The sequence below is a fragment of the Apteryx rowi genome, unplaced genomic scaffold (genome assembly GCF_003343035.1).
Source record: "Apteryx rowi isolate R43461 unplaced genomic scaffold, aptRow1 scaffold_108, whole genome shotgun sequence".
Lineage (NCBI taxonomy): Eukaryota > Metazoa > Chordata > Aves > Apterygiformes > Apterygidae > Apteryx > Apteryx rowi.
Window position 1 is genome coordinate 1,775,436 of NW_020447286.1, and position 17,847 is coordinate 1,793,282.

The following is a 17,847-nucleotide window of genomic DNA, read 5'->3' on the forward strand; positions in this document are numbered from 1 at the left end:
TTTTCTGTACATATTATGAGGTATTTTCTTGCTAGTCAGTGTAACGCCCACTGGTGATTTCAGAATGCACTAAGAGCCCTTCACCCACACACTACAATCTGAAAGAAGCAATCAGCGCCCCTGTTTTGTCATCCTTTTCTGCCCAGGGCCCTTGTAGTCACTAGGAGTGCTTTGACATCCTAGTGGAGATTTTGTGCCTGCAGGGTGATGAGTAATGCTGTGATCCAAGCCGCGCTCTTCCTGAAGAACAAGGGAATTATAACCACACAGCTGTGTATAGCTCATGATTTAATGTTGCTAAAGACCCAATTCTCCTACTGTGAAGTCACTTACACTTGCTCAATGTAAAACGCCTGTTCCAAATTCTCTGCTAGCTCGTGCTGCTGGCAACCTGGCACTCATACTGTGCACCAAGGTAAATAACTCGTAAGGGATGAATGGAAAACCAAGGTGTAGATATTGACTTCCTATTTATTAATGCACTGCTTAGCATGAGATTGCATAGGATCGAACATTCGCTAGGGTTTTATTGCCCCTGCTGAATTCCTTGCTGTTGTACTGGTGCTGCGCAATACCTAACTTCTAGTTGGTGTAAGCAAGCTCAGTTATGCCTCTACAAGCTGCAGTCAAACTTTGGTTTGCAGTCCGGATATATCCTTGGAGAGCTGAAGAGACATCTTATATATGATGTCTCTTTCCTTACAAACGTGAAAAGGCTCAGATGCAGATTGAATGGAAAAGAGCCAAAGGGGGAATAGCTTGCCACTAGGGAGGAGCTGAGGCAGAAGAAATTGTATTTCTCACTCCTTCTACACCTCTGAGGTACCAAAACTCCTTGACTTCATACCTCCCTCCCTCCCTCTCTCTCAGTGTTTGAAGGATTAAAATACATAGAAACTCTCATTAAATGTGCAGTATTTTCTGCTGAGCCCTCAACTTTCTAAATGGCCTTTCCAGAAGCCACATGAATGGGTTTTATTTGCATTAATAAAAATTCAGTTTTTATTAACCAGTGTCTGCAAACGATAGCAACTGTTTATTAACCAGATAATGATTATTAACCCTAGGCAAACTTAGAAATATATTGCATGACACAAGTTACTTAAATATTGGAAAATTAAAAGCGTATACATTCTTACACCACCACAACTACATCACTACAGCAATGACACACAAGTAGGATTATTGAATATTAACCTAGATGACATGGTTCCTTGGTTGTTTTTCTTTTCTTTCTTTCTTTCTTTCCTTCCTTCCTTCCTTCTTTCTCTCTATTTCTCACCCTCCTTCCCCCCTCCCTTTACCTCTCATCCTTTCTCCCTCTCTCCTTCTCCTTCACTTTCTTATCAAAAGTACCACAATGAGGTGTTGAATCATTTCATTTAACTGTTTGCCTTATACTTGTTGAACAGACACATGAGAGTATATAGTATATATATATATATATATATATATATATAAAAAAGGTAATTCTCATGTGGGAAGTCAGGTCTCTCAAAGAGAATAAGCAGTCACTGTCCAGGAGGTGACAGGAGTCTCTGTTTCAAGCATCTTTGCAACAGTGTCTTCAGCTGTATCAGATGAGACTGTTGTTTTGCTGAATTCTTATAATCCAGATGGCCCATGGTCCTACATGACCACTATAGCATATGCATGATCCTTTGTTATAGATTATCTTACACTATGTACAAACAAACAAACAAACATCTCCTAACTGTCTTAACTACACACAAAAGCTGGTCCTATGTGACCATTTCTTTATATGGAAGAACAGTTTCTACTGACTATATGAAATTATCTATGTACAGTTTGGTCAATTTTACAGCAGGTGCTGCTTGGGGAAGATTGTGGGAATGCCAGATTCTCCACTCAGGGAATGAATCAGCACATCTTTAGCATACAAGTAGCATATTTTAGTTGGTCTATGCACAGCAGGAGTTACCTGGGGAAATCTCCAGAGCTGTACACTTGCAGCATTCCTGTAACAGTTAGTTGCTGCTTTGCTGTGAAGCTGCCAAGCAGCTGAGTCGATCACCTTGTCTCACATCAGTTCATCTGAGCAGAGATTGGCCAGGGAGTTCCTGGGCCAATCCAGACATTAATGATTAAGTGTGTTGGGCATGCGAACAGGCACAGTCCTGATACCCAGCTATACGACAACTGTAACTATAGGACAAACTTGAATTTCATCCTTATATCACCATTATAATTTAAATTCCGTAGAACTTGCCTCATACTCACCATCGTGGAGGTTACTGCCTGATTAGGGATCCTGAAAATGTCACATTATGAATATCAATAACAAAAATAGTCCCATTGCCTTTAAAATTCATATTCTGTGCATATGCATTCTGTTTATGTGCTTAATGAAAACTGGCTCTGAGATACAGATGCCTTGGTGCATAGTCTTGTACAATCTGCATAATCTGGCCTTTTGCACACAAAAGCATTTACCACCAATTTTAGCATGTGAATGAGGTGTTTAAGGAATGAGGAACTGGGCCAAAATTGTGATGGCAAGAGGATAGTAGCTCTGAATGAAAAATAAATGTAGACTTGCTAGCCGGCATCTCTTGAGGCTTCCTTTTTTCCTTTAGCATAATGTCATTATCTAGAACTCACAGCTCTTCTTTTCATGATATGCAGCATCACCATCCTCAGGCAATACTGATTGATATGAAGGAGTTGTCAAGGGTTTTCTCAGCAAAGATTCATTAATAATTTACTTTTTTTTCTTTTTTTTTAATAGAATTGGCATTATGGTTCTGCTCAGGTGCCAAATCAATGATGGCAGAGATCAGTGAATGATAATGTAGCAATATTTAATGATGTAGAAACTCACTGTTTGCTTTCAGTGAGAATCTCTTGTTTCTTTTGGATTCTTCAGCACAACCAGCATAAGCACTGCTTTTTTCTGCCAGTATTTTCTCTTCTGTTTTTTAAAATGGCATAGTTATGTTTGAAAAAGGAGGACATGGCTATTTAAGACAACAAAAACTTTGGCAATGCCTGTTGGAAATGTTGCAAAGAGAAAATGCACATTTTCCTCTTCCTGATCAGAAAGTTGTTCAGACATGCCAGAAGAAAATCCAACAAGCTAGATAAAACTTGATGTCTCTGTTGGTACATTGAGAGCATCTAAGTCAAAGGTAATTCTTGTTGCTGCCTTGCCTCCCTTGGGACTGAATCACAAGTAACTCTACCCTTTCCAAATGTAGGAAGGATATTTTGTGTATCCAGTGGGCAAAATGTCCCTGTGAGCTGCCAGACTGTGTTGTGGAACATCCTCTCCAATGCTGCTGCAAGAGAAAGAAGGAGACAGAAAAGCAATTCAGAAGGCTGTGATGTTCACAGGGTAAAGAAGAGTATTAGAGTCTGGGCTGACGACTGTGTCCCTGATCTTCACTTTAGCAGTGATGTCAGTGAAACTGCTAAGAGGATGACAGGGTAGCTGTAAGAGTGCACACCCGCAGAGATGCCTCATACTCTTCACAGGGGTTATTGATTCCTATATCCAGCAGCACACCTTTGCTGCATGCCAGCTCATGGTGCACTTATTCAGGGAGAAATTAAGCGAATTAGAAGAGTTTTCTTTTGTCAAGCCCACACAGCTGTAGTCTCTAAATAAATAACCCTATGTATTTAGGATTGTTTCACCTGCATGTTCAGTTCTTACAGCAAAATACTGAAGCACAGTGAATATTCGATGACTAATCAGTGAAAGAGCACATTAAATGCAGTCACAGTCCATGTTGAATGTGAAGTAGCAGCCATAGGTTAAGAGTGAGAAATTAACTCACCCCTTGTCCTCATATTCTTTTCTTAAAGAATTACTTATCCTGTTTCTTTGGTTTACTATTGTGAGGAGCTGAGTTAATACTTTGCACAAAAATACCCTCCTCCAACACTCACTTGTCAACAGGGGAAAGATCTAATCCCTAATAAATGACCATCATTTCTTCAAACACCCTTTCTTTATCAGAAACCTGGCACCAAAAATAATAACCAAAAAGCTGAAAGAGCTGTTATAGCCAACCAGCCTCAGGGTTTCCTGTGACAAGGCAGTTAGTGAGGATGGAGATGGAAATAAAGGGATAGAAAGATAATGTGTGTCTGTGTCTTAATAGTCATCTAATAAAGAACTTAATGCCATTTAACCTTTCTAAATAAACAAGCATAGTTTTGTATTTATTAGAAACATTTTGTAGAGGTACAGGCTGTATATTTCATGTTTATGTGCCTTCTCTCTAAGTGAGCATTATTTCAAATGTACTAGTGAGTGTATTTAAAATACTTTCCATGGACTCTCAGCTCAGCCACAGCTCAGTTGCTTATGCATTTTCCAGTGTATGAACATCTCTTGCAGAAGGTGTAATAACATCTTAAAACAAATGTAGGTAATTGACAGGGCATTGTGTCTACTGGCTATAAATGTCCAATTTGCTTTCGTAGGTCTCATGCCGGAAAAGATGTAGAAGCAGATCACTGCAACACTGAGTGTTAGAACTCAGACTCAGACTTCTGAGTGTCAGAAGTCAGACTCCCAGTTTGCCCTGGAATGCCTAGGGGACATCAAGCTTGTAAGAATGAGATTCACAGAAGCCAAACAGAAATGTCTCTGTTTTGGAGATAAGTATTGAATGTAGGTCAGCACTTTCTCATGAAGAACTAGAAGAGCAGACACTCAGGGACACATATCACTGGTCAGACTACTTGTCAAGGACATCAGAAAAAGTGAGAACCACAGAAATGTCAGTTTAAGGTTGCACTACACAGATGAGACATAAATGATTTTAAAGACTCACAAAGGAAAATGAACACCTCGTACTCCCTTCTTTACATATAGACTCTGAAAAATATGCATAGGTTTAGTAATTCTACACCTATGTCCATAACTGTCCTTGTTCAGGTATCTAAATACTAGAATCAGGCAGCTTCCAAGGGCAATTAATTGGATGTTGAAATAGTTTAAATAAATCACCTTTTGGATATGCCTATTTTCCGCTATTTATTATAAAGGGAGCATGAGGTGACTAACTTAGACTGAGATTTTTATCTTGTAAAGATCTAAAATTAGGTGAGATGAAGCCCACCCTGTGTGTGATTTATGTAAGTACCTCTAGCAGCATAGTCAGGGCATCTGAGGCTTACATATGAAGAAGCTGTGGAACAGTCAAAAGATGTGTAGAGGACTGGACCACATTGCTCCTCATCACCAAGTGACAAATGCCTATTTGAGCTGGATGCACTTTCCAGAATAAGGTGCTATAGCATTTTTGAGAATGATTGCCTTCCACTTGCTATTTACCTGGTCATAATTTTGCACAGGTCTTTGTACTGGGTGTACACTCCAAGGCAATCCGGCTGCATTATGATTAAGGTTAAGATGTTCCGATTTTGCAGGTCACTGATGCAATGAAAATGTTCCTCATGGGTTGATAAGGTAGTAAAAGCTTCAGACTGTCTCTCAGCATCACTATACCACATCACCACACCAAGCTAAGCTGAGATGCGGCATTTGTCAAGTAAAATCTCTGTTCTTCATTATCTATTTCTGATTCTTTTTCAGTTTAATATTGTTGACAGGTAATATGCACTCAATACATATAATGTGGAAAAGCTATTTTTTCTTTGGTTTCCTTTGCAACAGGAGCAACTGGACTTCATTACTGAAGGATATCAGTTTAAAACCAACTTAGATGACAAATGATTGGATATAGTTACTGACCTCATTCAATAGTGACGATGTCTTTAGGGTAGGGCATGTAAAATGAACTGAAGGTGTCAACATGTGTCTTAGCGGATAGTTCCCTATTTTCAAATCCAAAGCTAGCCGCTACCCGCAGATTGAATGGTTAAAAGAAATGAACTGTCAAATGGCCACATAATCGTTACAGTGGGACAGTCTGAACAGCTGCTTCATGATACCTCTTCTGAGAATAAGCAATAAGCTTCTGCCTGTGCTGTTGCTAGCTTAGAATTTTTTTCCAAGCAACAAGTAAAAAGTTAATTTAAGTTTAATAACAGAGGAACTATAATTCTTTCACTTTTTTTTCTAATTCATATGAATATTATAAGACTTTGAATGAAGATCACCAAAAAGATATTCTAGATATTGTCTTTCTCTTTGAGAAAAGAAGAAAAATTCATAGAAGGTTTTTTGTTTTTGTTTTTTTACAAAGACTTAAATGGTTACAAGTATTTCTTGTTTTGGAAGAAGCATGTTTTACAATTTCTAGTTCCACAAATTCTTCCTCATTCATGACAGAGATATCCATGCAACACTGTATTAGTTGATTCCCTTGTACAGGAGAGCCATTTTGGTGAGACATTCCTCTGATTTTCCTTCAAAAGGAATTATCCAGCCTGCAGAGGCTTTGCTGGCATTAAGTGCAGGCAACATCACGTTTCCTACAGATTCCTCAGAATACTGACCAAGAACCATGAATTTTCCCCACAGCCTACACTCTCTCCACAGGGTCTCCTGTCCCAGAGGAAGTGATAAGAGTGAAGCAGCTTCTATTTAACCATTTCCAACACATATCTGCACAAGTATCACAACTTACTCTGCTCTAAAAAAAAAATCTTATATAAATTTTTTGATTAATTACCTAAATAAAAATAATAGCTATCTGCAGTTTGGTATGTATCTGTAATACTAGGGCACTATGTAATGTCTGAAATGACAGGTCAGCACACAAATCTGTAGTTAAGTGAATTAACATGTGAAATCCTCAGGCCTTTACTCAGTATTTTCTTAACAAAATATAGATAGCTTCAAAAGCTGGAGTTCTGCTTGCAAAATAGTTAAATAAAACCTGAGTTTCAAGTTTTGGTCCAAGATGTTAAGATACTTTATAACTAATATGGAAAATCATCACATTCACTTAGGACTGCAATACTATTTGCACTGTATCAACACATCACTAATAAGCCAGATTTGTAACATACCAACTAACCTGTGATACATCAGCAAAACATCCTTTATGTAAATCCTTTTCCTGTGTTGATGGTGTTGGTTCATACTATATGGGAAACGCCAATAAAATCAATTCAACTTTACCCCTCACTGGGAAGGACATTAGCAAAAAGCTTGAGCTAGTAGCAACTACTATGGCATTAAAAATGCCACAAAGGTTGATTTGTACAGTAAATCTATAATGATTGGCTGATACATTGGCTGACAACTTGTCTTTTATGGTAGATTCATCCTTCTAAATATCTTTAAAGTTTTGTGGATCTCGGCTGAAATTATGGTCTTGCAGTTAGCTGAAAGGGTCTCCAGACTTTAGGCATTTTCTTACATTAACTTTTGGACTGGAGTTGGGATGTTACAGTATGGATGAATGGGCAACCAGGTGAGTAAAAAAACTGATTGAATAGTTGGACTTAGAGGGCAGTGGTTAGTGGGTTGTGCCATACCCAGAGGCTGGTAACAAGTGGTTTACCGTAGAGGTCTCTTCTGGGACCTACTTTGTTTAATATCTTTATCCTTGAGGAGCTTATGTAGTGCACTCTCATAAAGTATGTAGATGACACCAAAGCAGGGGACCAGTCGACATGCTCAAGGTTAGGGCTGCCTTCAGAGGATCCAAGACAGGCTGAAGGAATGGGCCAAATTCAACAAGGACAGTCTTGTACCTGGAGAAGAAGAACCCTGTGCACCAACACAGGTTGGGGGCCGACTGCCTGGGGAGCTGCTGTGGAAAGGACCCTGAGGAGGGGCCTCAGTAGACAATCATCTGAACATCCTGTGCCCTGGCAGCAAAGAAGGCCACCAGCATTCTGGGCTTCGTTACCAGGAGCATGGCAGACCGAGGGACATTACTATCCCCCTCTATTCAGCACTTGTTAGACCACATCTAGATACTGTGCCCAGTTTTGGGGCCCCCAGTGCAAGGAAGACATCAACAAACTGAGGCGAGTTCGGTGGAGATCCACCAACACCATTGACGCTTGAGCACTTGCCCTGTGAGGAGAGGCTGAAGGACCAGGGCTTCTTTAGCCTGGAGAAGAGACAGCTTTGAGGAGAGCTAATAGCAGCCCTCCCAAACCTATGAGAAGCTTATCAAGAAGAGGAAGCCAGGCTCTTCACAGGGGTGCATGGCAGGAGGTCAAGAGACAATGGGCATAAGTTGGAACAAGAGAGGCTGGTACTAGATATCACCTTTGCATTTAGCCAGAACTATTGAGATGTGTAAATCTGAGATATTTTGTGACTTGCTTAAAATCATTGCCATTTTAGAATGGGAAAGCGAGTGTATGTGCTTAGATATAGGCTTGCTCACTAAATAAAGCTGTTTAGGCAAGACTATGACAAGGGAGCAGAACAAATGGAGAAGAGTGAAGATTACATTTTGACTAATATAACACTGCCAAGACCAAAACTGAAGGGTCTTTGTAGTCTTTGCTGAAAAGGTTAGAGGTGCTTCAGAGTATAAGTTTACACTTAATAAGTTCACTATGTCTACATTTATCTATAAGCTTAAGAAAACAGCGTAACCAGTGACATACCTTACCCTCGATAGCATCTCCACTCTGTATAGCTAGCATGGACTACTGTCCGGTAGGTGATAGGACTGAGTGATGTCTCTGTTTCTGTCTTACCCCTGCCCTCCTCATCTATTGTTTACTAGTTTCATAGAAAGAATTTATGATAGGTACAGTCTTTGTGCTCCACAAATATCAGCACTATGACTACTGGAGAAGTAGTGTAAAATGAAGGAGAAGAGTATGTTTCTTACTTCCATCTTAGTATAATTGTGTATTGGAGAAGTCTATACACATCACCCAAGACTTCTGTCTTGCCATTAGGCAAGATTTTTATCTGGTCCTTTCCCAATTTATTAAATATAAGAAGTCTTATTAAGTCAGACCTAAACTAACTATGTCTATGTTTGTTTAGCCCTTTATCCTTTCTCTGACAGAAGATACCAAAGAAAGTAAGGCCGGGGTAAGCACAGTGCAATACTCTCCCAGCTTCCAACAATCTGTTGTTCAGCCACTTTGTGAGGCAGTGATTGCTTTTTTGTATTTAATAGGGAATTACTCTTCCCCTAAAGGCTTTTAATTATGCATTATAATACAGACAACACTTGCATATGTATTTACTTATTTATTACATCATATTTACATTAACTCTATTACTGTTTCTTAAATACCAAAGCTGATAAGGACATGAGAGTTCAAAACTAACATTTTAAACAGCGGGTATCAGCTATCAGCCAATAGTGTCTATTGTACTACCAGTAGATATAGATGAAGTCTCAATGCATGCTGTTTTCGTATAGATTTAAAGCTGCAGTCCAACACAGAGGGCACTTTAGTAATCTTACTCTGATGTGACAGAGACCATCCAAAAAGGTGAGGCCTGTATCTCATTTTCAAGTAAAAATGATAAGTGCTCCAAGTTACTAATTTGTAAAGTACTTTATGATCCTTCAAGATGATAACCACTGTGCAAATCAGCATGGAACAGATGCTCAGCTGATATAAAACAATGATATGTTATTAAGTGTATCTGAATTTCAGCAGCTGAGGATTTGGCCTCATGTATATTTTATGTTTTAACTACCAATGGCCAAGAAGCGGAATAGCTGAATAGGCTTAATCATGTTTCTAGGAAACAACTTCATTTAAGCTAATTTAGTTTAGAAAGCAACAAAACAATTCTGCTGAGCACAATCTTGAAGACTTTGTACCTATCTAGGCAGCCTAGCTTTGATTTGGATCTTCATATTATGTATTACAATGAATTGCATAGCGATAATAATGCAAATAAAAATTTACCCTGGATTGGATTACACATGTTACTTTTTCCTGTCGCTTTTCAAGTGCCCCATCTAACTTGTTTTTGTTTGCATTGTCATGTTTTCTCTCAGCCTCTTCTCCAGACTTTCCAGATTGCTTTATCACAACTACGATATCTAAACAGATAGTTTGCTTTTCTTCAGAGGGCATTTAAGTCTGAACTCTGCAAAGAGAAGCGATTGTTTCTTCTGTGGCCAATAATTTTGTTCAGTATGGTCAATAAAACGTGGTGTAAAATTGTTCCCATAGATAAGGGCCTATGCACATCCTTTAATATGTCTGATCTAGATAAGGCTGGAAGAGGAATGAGGAGATAATGAATAGTAAACAAAAGCAAGAGGAAGGTATGTTCTGTCTCTGTTCCCAGCCAAAAAGAGTTGGAAAACTTCATATTGTTTGGTTTAATTGATATGTTGTCAGTGCTATAGCATGATATTTTGGCACATGGTGAAATCCTTCATACCTGATATATATACACATATATATATTTTCATTCTTTACCCTCATGTTTTTTCTAATTACTGCCATTGGACTTTGCCCTCACAAAGTCACCCTTATGGGGTTTTTTTGCTATGATTCAGGTTCACAACCATCTGTTTTGAATTTTGTTTTCCAAGTGTCGTTAAAAAGTAATGAAAACCATATTTGGACTTCTGTTGGTTTTTTTTCTTCCCTCAATGATATGTCTCTACATTGGTTCATGGACCCAAAGCAGAACACCTAATCTGCACTTTGAGGTTTAGACATATCTTCCTTTTCACATTACTCAAGGACTTGTGCCCTAGGCTGCTTCTGTATTTTGCTGTTCAAACTCATTTTGTTTCTTTTCCATTTTACTTCTGTAAGGTTTCAGTTTTAAATGCATAATATAATATCCAAAAGTGGTAAGGAGACCCTGATTTTCCAGAAATAACTAGTGATTTTCAACTACCTTTCTTAAGAGCATGCTCTTAGGCACTAGAAATCCAAATCAGCGGTTCTTTTTTATATATATTTCTCAAAAATTCAGACACCTAAAAGTCTATTAAAAATTCATGTAGCTATTGCTACAAGAGCCATATTGCTATTGATGCTTTTACTTGCAGTTTCCTATGCCAATTCACACAAACTTAGATGTGATCACTGAAAATCTGTTGCACATTCTAATTGCTTCCTCCCTTTCATTGACCATCTAATTAGACAGCGAAATAGTTTTATACTTTGAAAATTTAGCCCAGAGTTAGTACAGGAACAATGTTTGCACAGAGCTTCTGGGTCACATGCCTGCATTTTCAAACCAGTATTGAGGTTGTTGCTAATATATGGGACTTACCTACCAATAAAGCAACATCAGTCCCTGCATTCTGTGCTGGAACTCTGCTTGTTTTTATAAGACAAAATATCCCTGTAAGCTAATTTTTCACTTTTGTGTAAAAGTAGGAACCGGTGTGGCTTGAAGTACACAGTATTTCTGTGCTCTTATTTTTTTAAGCTTTATTTTATGTAATACGATACTGACATTTATTTGGTAAGGCAAGTCTGATCATTGTTTAGATGCTGAAATAGTTTCAGGAAATCTAGGCTGTTTATATTCTAATGACTGTAGTAGAGCTGCTCTACCTAGTAGTAAAAAGATGATAGGACATAACAAACTTCCCTGTGAACAGAGCAATGCTGACTGACCTTTTTTCTTCATAATGGCAAAAAAAGACCAAATCCTAATTGCAAATCTCAGGTTATGGTTAGCCTGCTCCAGCAAAATAAATTATTGTGTGTCAGCTGAGTCATGTTTCTAATCTTTCTACTGTGTTGTTACTGCAACTCAACAAAATATGAAAGGTGATATGGTTTTGCAATGGTCTGAGCTAAATCAAGCTACCCCAGAAGTTCAGAGTAAATGAGTCTAATTGAACACAAGTCACTTTTTAAAATACTTCTGCAGTGATGCTAGCCAGGTCACCAGCGACAGGATTTATTAGTGTCAAGTCGTGGGTCACTATTCATATTTCAAATATACATATATGTATATACAAATATATATATGAATGTATATCATTATAACAGTATGGGATGTCTAGAAGTTTATGAGATAACTGTTGAGGTATCATTCTGAAAGTCACAAACTAGGTGAATTGGCAGTAAATTGTCCACTGAATTTTATTAATATTTTTCTCTGATAAGTACTGATTTCTCTCAAAAGAAACTATTTTCACTTATTAGACATTTGAAACCTTTAAAGTTTGTAAGTTTGTATTTTCAGCTGTATAAAGCAGAGGCTCACAAGCTAACTGTGAGGATTTGCTATGCATGTTTGTCTGTTTATCAAATTATGAAACAAATTTAGTTGCATTTGATATATCTTGCTAGAGTTCAGCATCTTAAAGCTTCAGTTGAGATTAGATAGAAGAGTAGGATCTCAGCCTTGGGAGATCAGTAGAAGCAGTTGCAATCAATTAGCAGTCCTCTAGCTTTGAAGCATCCTAAAAAGGATTGTATCTTAAATGTGTAAAATTCACTTTGAAGAGATGTTTTCCTGAAGATATTTTCCATGGAAATCAATAGTCAGAGTTCAGAAAGGTGCCCTCTCTCATTTAAAGCACAGTGATTCTCTTTTTGACAGTTAACTGGTCCTATGTCTTATAAAGAAAGAAAACAGTAGTTCATTAATCTGAAAATCTAAAATTGAAAGATAAATGTCTGGATATATCAAAACAGTCTGAGATGGAAATTTAGACTCAGAGATAAAAAAAAAATCAAAAACCTAGGGAAAAAGAGATCTGAGAAACAAAATGATTGATGACATTTTTAAGCTACCCACATTCAATGTGATAAATTGAGCAATATCATTGCAAACAGAAGTAGTAAGCTCAATATTTTCAATAGATACAGTATCTATAAACAAGTTTGAAATCTCATCACATGAGAAAATACAACAACATCCAGGCAATATTTCTTTGTCAGCCAGAGTAGAACACTTAAAACACCCTGGACAAAAAGTAACTTATTCATTCTGACTCTCAGGAATTGAACCTTTAATTTAAAAGTTTTGTAATTTAATTTAAAATATTTCTTATAGTACATTTTCACAACTTAATCGTAATGAAATACAATTTTCTAATTTAGTGCTAACAGATCAAATTAAATGGAATTCCCCTTGACATGGCCAGCAATAAGAACACATGCATATACACACAGACACACACACACACCATGTAAGGTTATCCCTTTAACATGCATCCTACATAATGTCACTCATACATTTGAATCTAAAAATTTAGAATATAAAATCAAAATCCTTTTCAAGCTCTCTAGGAATAAAAAGATTTGTATACTAGTATAGAAAATAATTTATTTTATTAGCAGTTATGTGGCTAAACACCTTAGATTTGCAAAATCAGAACTGATATATCAACCGTGATTTTTATAGCAATCTAGCAAATCAAGTGTCAGAAACACCCATTTATATGGCAAACCACCTCTTTTCTTCTGCCATTCTGCTACAATTAAAATATCAGAGAGAGAGCTGCTAGCATAGTGTTTCATGAGAAAACTCTGAACCTTACCCCAACATGATGAAAAGAGTCTGGTCTTATCAACAAATTGAAAAGTCTGTATGTTGGCTGTGTGAGCTAAAGGGTAAGTTGTGTGTGTGTGTGTGTGTGTGTGTGTGTACTAATAGGACAGTATGTCTGGACTTACTGAAGTTTATGGTTCCCAGATGTGAGCCTCACTTTTAGAATACATTAACGAGTCTTTCAGTAGTGCTTTATCAGAAGTCCTCTAATAAGTGTGCAGAGTGGTGAATTCCTAAGTCCTGAGAAATTTAAATGCTTCTGTATGGGTACTCATTCTTTTATGCAATGAGGTGCTCATCTTTTAAAGACTGTAGATTTCAACTTCTGTAAAGGGCATTTAGAACTCGGTTTTCTTTCCCTATCAGATTGGGAGTGGGGGGGGAGGGGAAGAAAAAAAAAAAAAACTTCACAGGTGCTAAATTTCTAATTTTCACTGAAATAACTCGTTTAAAATAACTATGCAGTTTGTTTTACAAATCACACTGAAAAAATTACTCTCTGCCCCTAAAAGGAAATAAACCTGGGACGTCCCATAGCACAGTCCCAGAGTCTGATATAGCTATTGTTTTAAACGCAGTGTCCTTTCTGTCTGTCAGATCACTAGCTTTAAAAACTAGCCACCAAACAGTAATATGTTTTATTAAGCAATTTTCATCCATGCAGAGTTTATAATTAAAGGAATATTAACTACCATGATAGAGGTATCTTGTAGTGAAAATTTAATTATACCCCCCATGCCTGTAATTAGCTTGGGTATTTAGGTGATGTTGTTTTACATAGATTATGTCAGTCCATTTACGTATTTATTTTAGAGGATCCTCTTCAAGTTGAAATATTTATACTTTTCCATTTCTCAATTTACTGTTAAAAGAGGGAAAGACATTTGTTCACTTGCTGTGTCTAAAAAGAGGCTGGAAGACAGTTTTACAAGAGGCTGACTTTAATAAAGATGTCGATCAGGTTTTCAAATTACAAATTAAAGACACACAGGTAAAGAGGGACCAAACTGGCTGCAAGTTTTTGCAAAAAGTCCAAGGAATTCATTAGCATTTCATGCTATCATCTAAGTATTCACAGCTCCTATTAAGGATATTCAGATCTGCCTGCATGACATTTCATAGAGGATTTTTGAACTGGCAAGGTTAAACTGGAAAAAGAGGGGAAAAAAAGAAAAAAAAAAGGAAATCAAGTAAACTTGAGAGGAAATACTTGCTATATCAAACCCAAATCAATGTGCAGTTATAACTTACAGAGTTGTAGTTCATGTCATCATAGGATTTGGATTTACAGATTCCCTACATTTCTTATCTGTTCTGTAAGTATCAAGGCTAAATTTTACCTCACAGGTGGAAAAATACAGACTCTGACATGGGTTTATATGACAGAACTGAAGTTTGTCTCTAATTTGTGTAGAAATATAATCTAGATGTAAATTATTTTCAACATATGGGTAAAACACTCCTACCTGTACTCATCGTAGTACCATACCAAAATGTTTTCCTCAGGTTACACACTATGGTGCATAAACAGTAAGAGATCTGGTCTGCAGAGGGTCTCAGCCTTGCATACTAGAACCTCAAGATCTCCCAGACCATTTACCATAAACTAGCCCTCAGCCACCTCAGGGATTATTCTCAGGATATTTACCCCTGAACCTAGCCCTGGGCCTTCAAACCACACTGAAATCAGCCACTAGACTCTGTATACCTCATCCCACATCACCCCATATGACTCCCAGGTGCTCTTCCTCACACTGAGTTCCCACCCAAAGTGTTAAGGTAGCTCTCAAAACCTAATCCTGATGGAAGCGTGCTATCTCCTCTAAAAAGGTTTTTACCTATATGAGGTGCCTACAGCCACCACCATTGTCATTTTATGGTTGAGCATCTTGCATGTTCCAGCAATGCATACTGCTTGATTTATGTAATGCTACATTATCTCAGTGCATCAAATATACCTATGCACACTAACTGCTGGGCCGTAGCTGAAAGAACAACCCTCATATGTTTCCTTTTAGTTCACTACAATACAGTTTCCTTTGTTGCTCTTACTCAGCTGTTTTATCAGGTGGCTGCACCATTTTGGTCTGGGCTTGCAGTCGTGGAATGAGCTGTTTCCGGATTAAATAATTCCTGCCAAACTCCATACGACATAATGCTACTGTGATCTTCCTTACTTTTTTGTGCTCTGTAGGACCCATGCACATATCTAAACACCAGGCACCTTCTGAAATAAAACGGTTAGCTGGAAAATGTCTAATAGGCAGGTGTGAAGAAAGTTGAGACTCAAATGATATAGTTTTAACTAAACTGGGGTATAAAAATTAGTAGGAACTTCTTTAGCTAGAGTACAGACTATGCAATGAAACATAAAAGACCAAAAAATAATTTACTATGTTGTAATAAGGCCTACATGTATATAAAAGTGGTCAATTATAGGAGACAAAAAGGTGAAATTGTAGACTGAAATCAGTGCAAGAAAGATTACTGCTACAAATAGATTTGGGCCAGAAACTCACTGTGACTATCTTGTTTCTAAAACAAACTCAGAGCTGATTTATCAGAATACTAATAGCATTCTCAGGAAAAGCCTTACTCTGAAAAGATGAGGCTTTTCAAAGAGATTGTGCCATGAGCTTCCCATAGCTGGTAAGTGAAATCACTCAGCAGGGTTAGGTTATTAAATTAATACATTAGAAATGAATTTTTTAGCCATTACAACAGGGGTGGTAAAATCAGCCTTCACATTCCTAGATCAAAGTGTGAATCATCTTATTTGAAATTTTCTTTTTTCTTCAAAGGAAATATTTGTTTTTCTTATACAGGAAATATTTTTAAAATAACAAGATGGCATGAAAAATTGGCAATGCCTAAGATTAGCTGAATGAGACTATTTTGTAAGCTGTTTTTTTCACTCTCAGCTTTCTATAAGTAAAGGAGATCAGTGATATGCTTCTCTTACTAAAATAATCAAACTGATTTTAATGTTTTCATCTTTGTAATTTTTGAAGAAGAGAGAAAATATGTTAGATTTGATGTTGCATTACACAGTGATTGTAGGCTTTTTCTGTTCTGATAATTTCTATATCTTTTGATGTAAAAGATGTCAATTAAAAGGAAACATTTAAGAAAAATAATAGCATCTGCCAAATATAGCTTGATGTAAATATACATGCTCTGCCATTTGATCTCAGAGATCTCTAGGTGTCTCTTTATATGATTGTAAAAGCTCAGCTACTATATTTTTCAGTTAAATTGCATTCTTAGGACATATGATAAAGCTATCCTTTGAATCCACATTTTACATGGATTTCTATCAATTTAATGCAATTTAATTAATATTGCAAATTAAGGTTTGCTCAAAATATGCAATGCAAATTGTCATTTTGCAGTACAGTAAGGCTGTCAGAAGAAGGTAGGATTGGCTTAAACATAATTTTGGTGTGTTTGGATGGTTCTTTGTGTGATGTCAGTGATATAGTTGATACTCATGAAGATCTTTTCCTAAGCTGAAAGTCAGCTGAATACTCCTACCAAAGTTAAGTCTTGGGGACAGTATCGGGTGGGCCTGCAGTTACTCATGCAAATGGTTCCTACTTTTGAAAAGTGACAGGTTTCTTTTCCTATGGATTCAAAAGCTTATGGAATTGGGAAGTTTGCTCTCTTGTTAGCCCAGCAGCACTTCTTTCCTGTCCCCAGGAGAAATTCTCCATTTGTGAAGATATTCTGCTTGGTGCAATAATCTTAACTTTCCAACTGCAGCCAGCTGTTACTGATGACACCCTTTAGTAAACTATGATGAGTTTCTTTTCTTCCCAGTGAAATATTCATTGCTTCATCTCCTTCACAGTTGTTTGTTTCTTTTGATCACAGGCAATGGACTGGGAATCCGAGTCGTGGGTGGGAAAGAAATCCCAGGAAGTGGTGGGGAAATTGGAGCTTACATTGCCAAGATCTTGCCTGGGGGAAACGCGGAACAGACGGGAAAGCTGATAGAAGGTAAGCTAAACGTATTATCGAAAAAATGGAAGCAAGAAAGAGTTGGGATTGCAATAGAATTATTTATAAAATACATTCTCTCTTGCATGACCAGCATAATCTTATGTAATGGGGGAAGGACACCTGACAGCCCCTCTAAACCTCCAGTGAGTCTTAAATCAGAAAAGGACTGAGAGGAGGTCCTGTTATGATTTCTATAGCCAGAGGGAATTGCCATTGTGGGCAGCATTATGTCATGTCTTTCTTAATCTGCACCAATATACTGTCTATACTGGGCTTAGATGAAATGGCTAGAATCCAGCTATATCATGTATTTCATGGACATGTACTATTTTGAGGATCTTTAACCTGGGTAGATCATCTGGACACCTATGTTTGAGAGTACTTGCCTTTCTGAGTTGCACAATTAAGATGGATCACAGACAATCACAGATTCATTTATACCCTCCAGTACACAGATTAACTTTTCTTGAAACTCCAGGGAT

General features: G+C 37.5%; 1 protein-coding gene across 1 annotated transcript in view; it reads left to right on the forward strand.

Annotated features, from left to right (window-relative positions):
* Positions 1–17,847, forward strand: part of PCLO (piccolo presynaptic cytomatrix protein) — a 371,358-nt gene that overhangs the window by 225,074 nt on the left and 128,437 nt on the right. Inside the window, exon 11 of the mRNA XM_026071312.1 lies at positions 17,237–17,362. Coding sequence (XP_025927097.1) covers positions 17,237–17,362 — 126 coding nt within the window. The remainder of the gene's footprint in view (positions 1–17,236; positions 17,363–17,847) is intronic.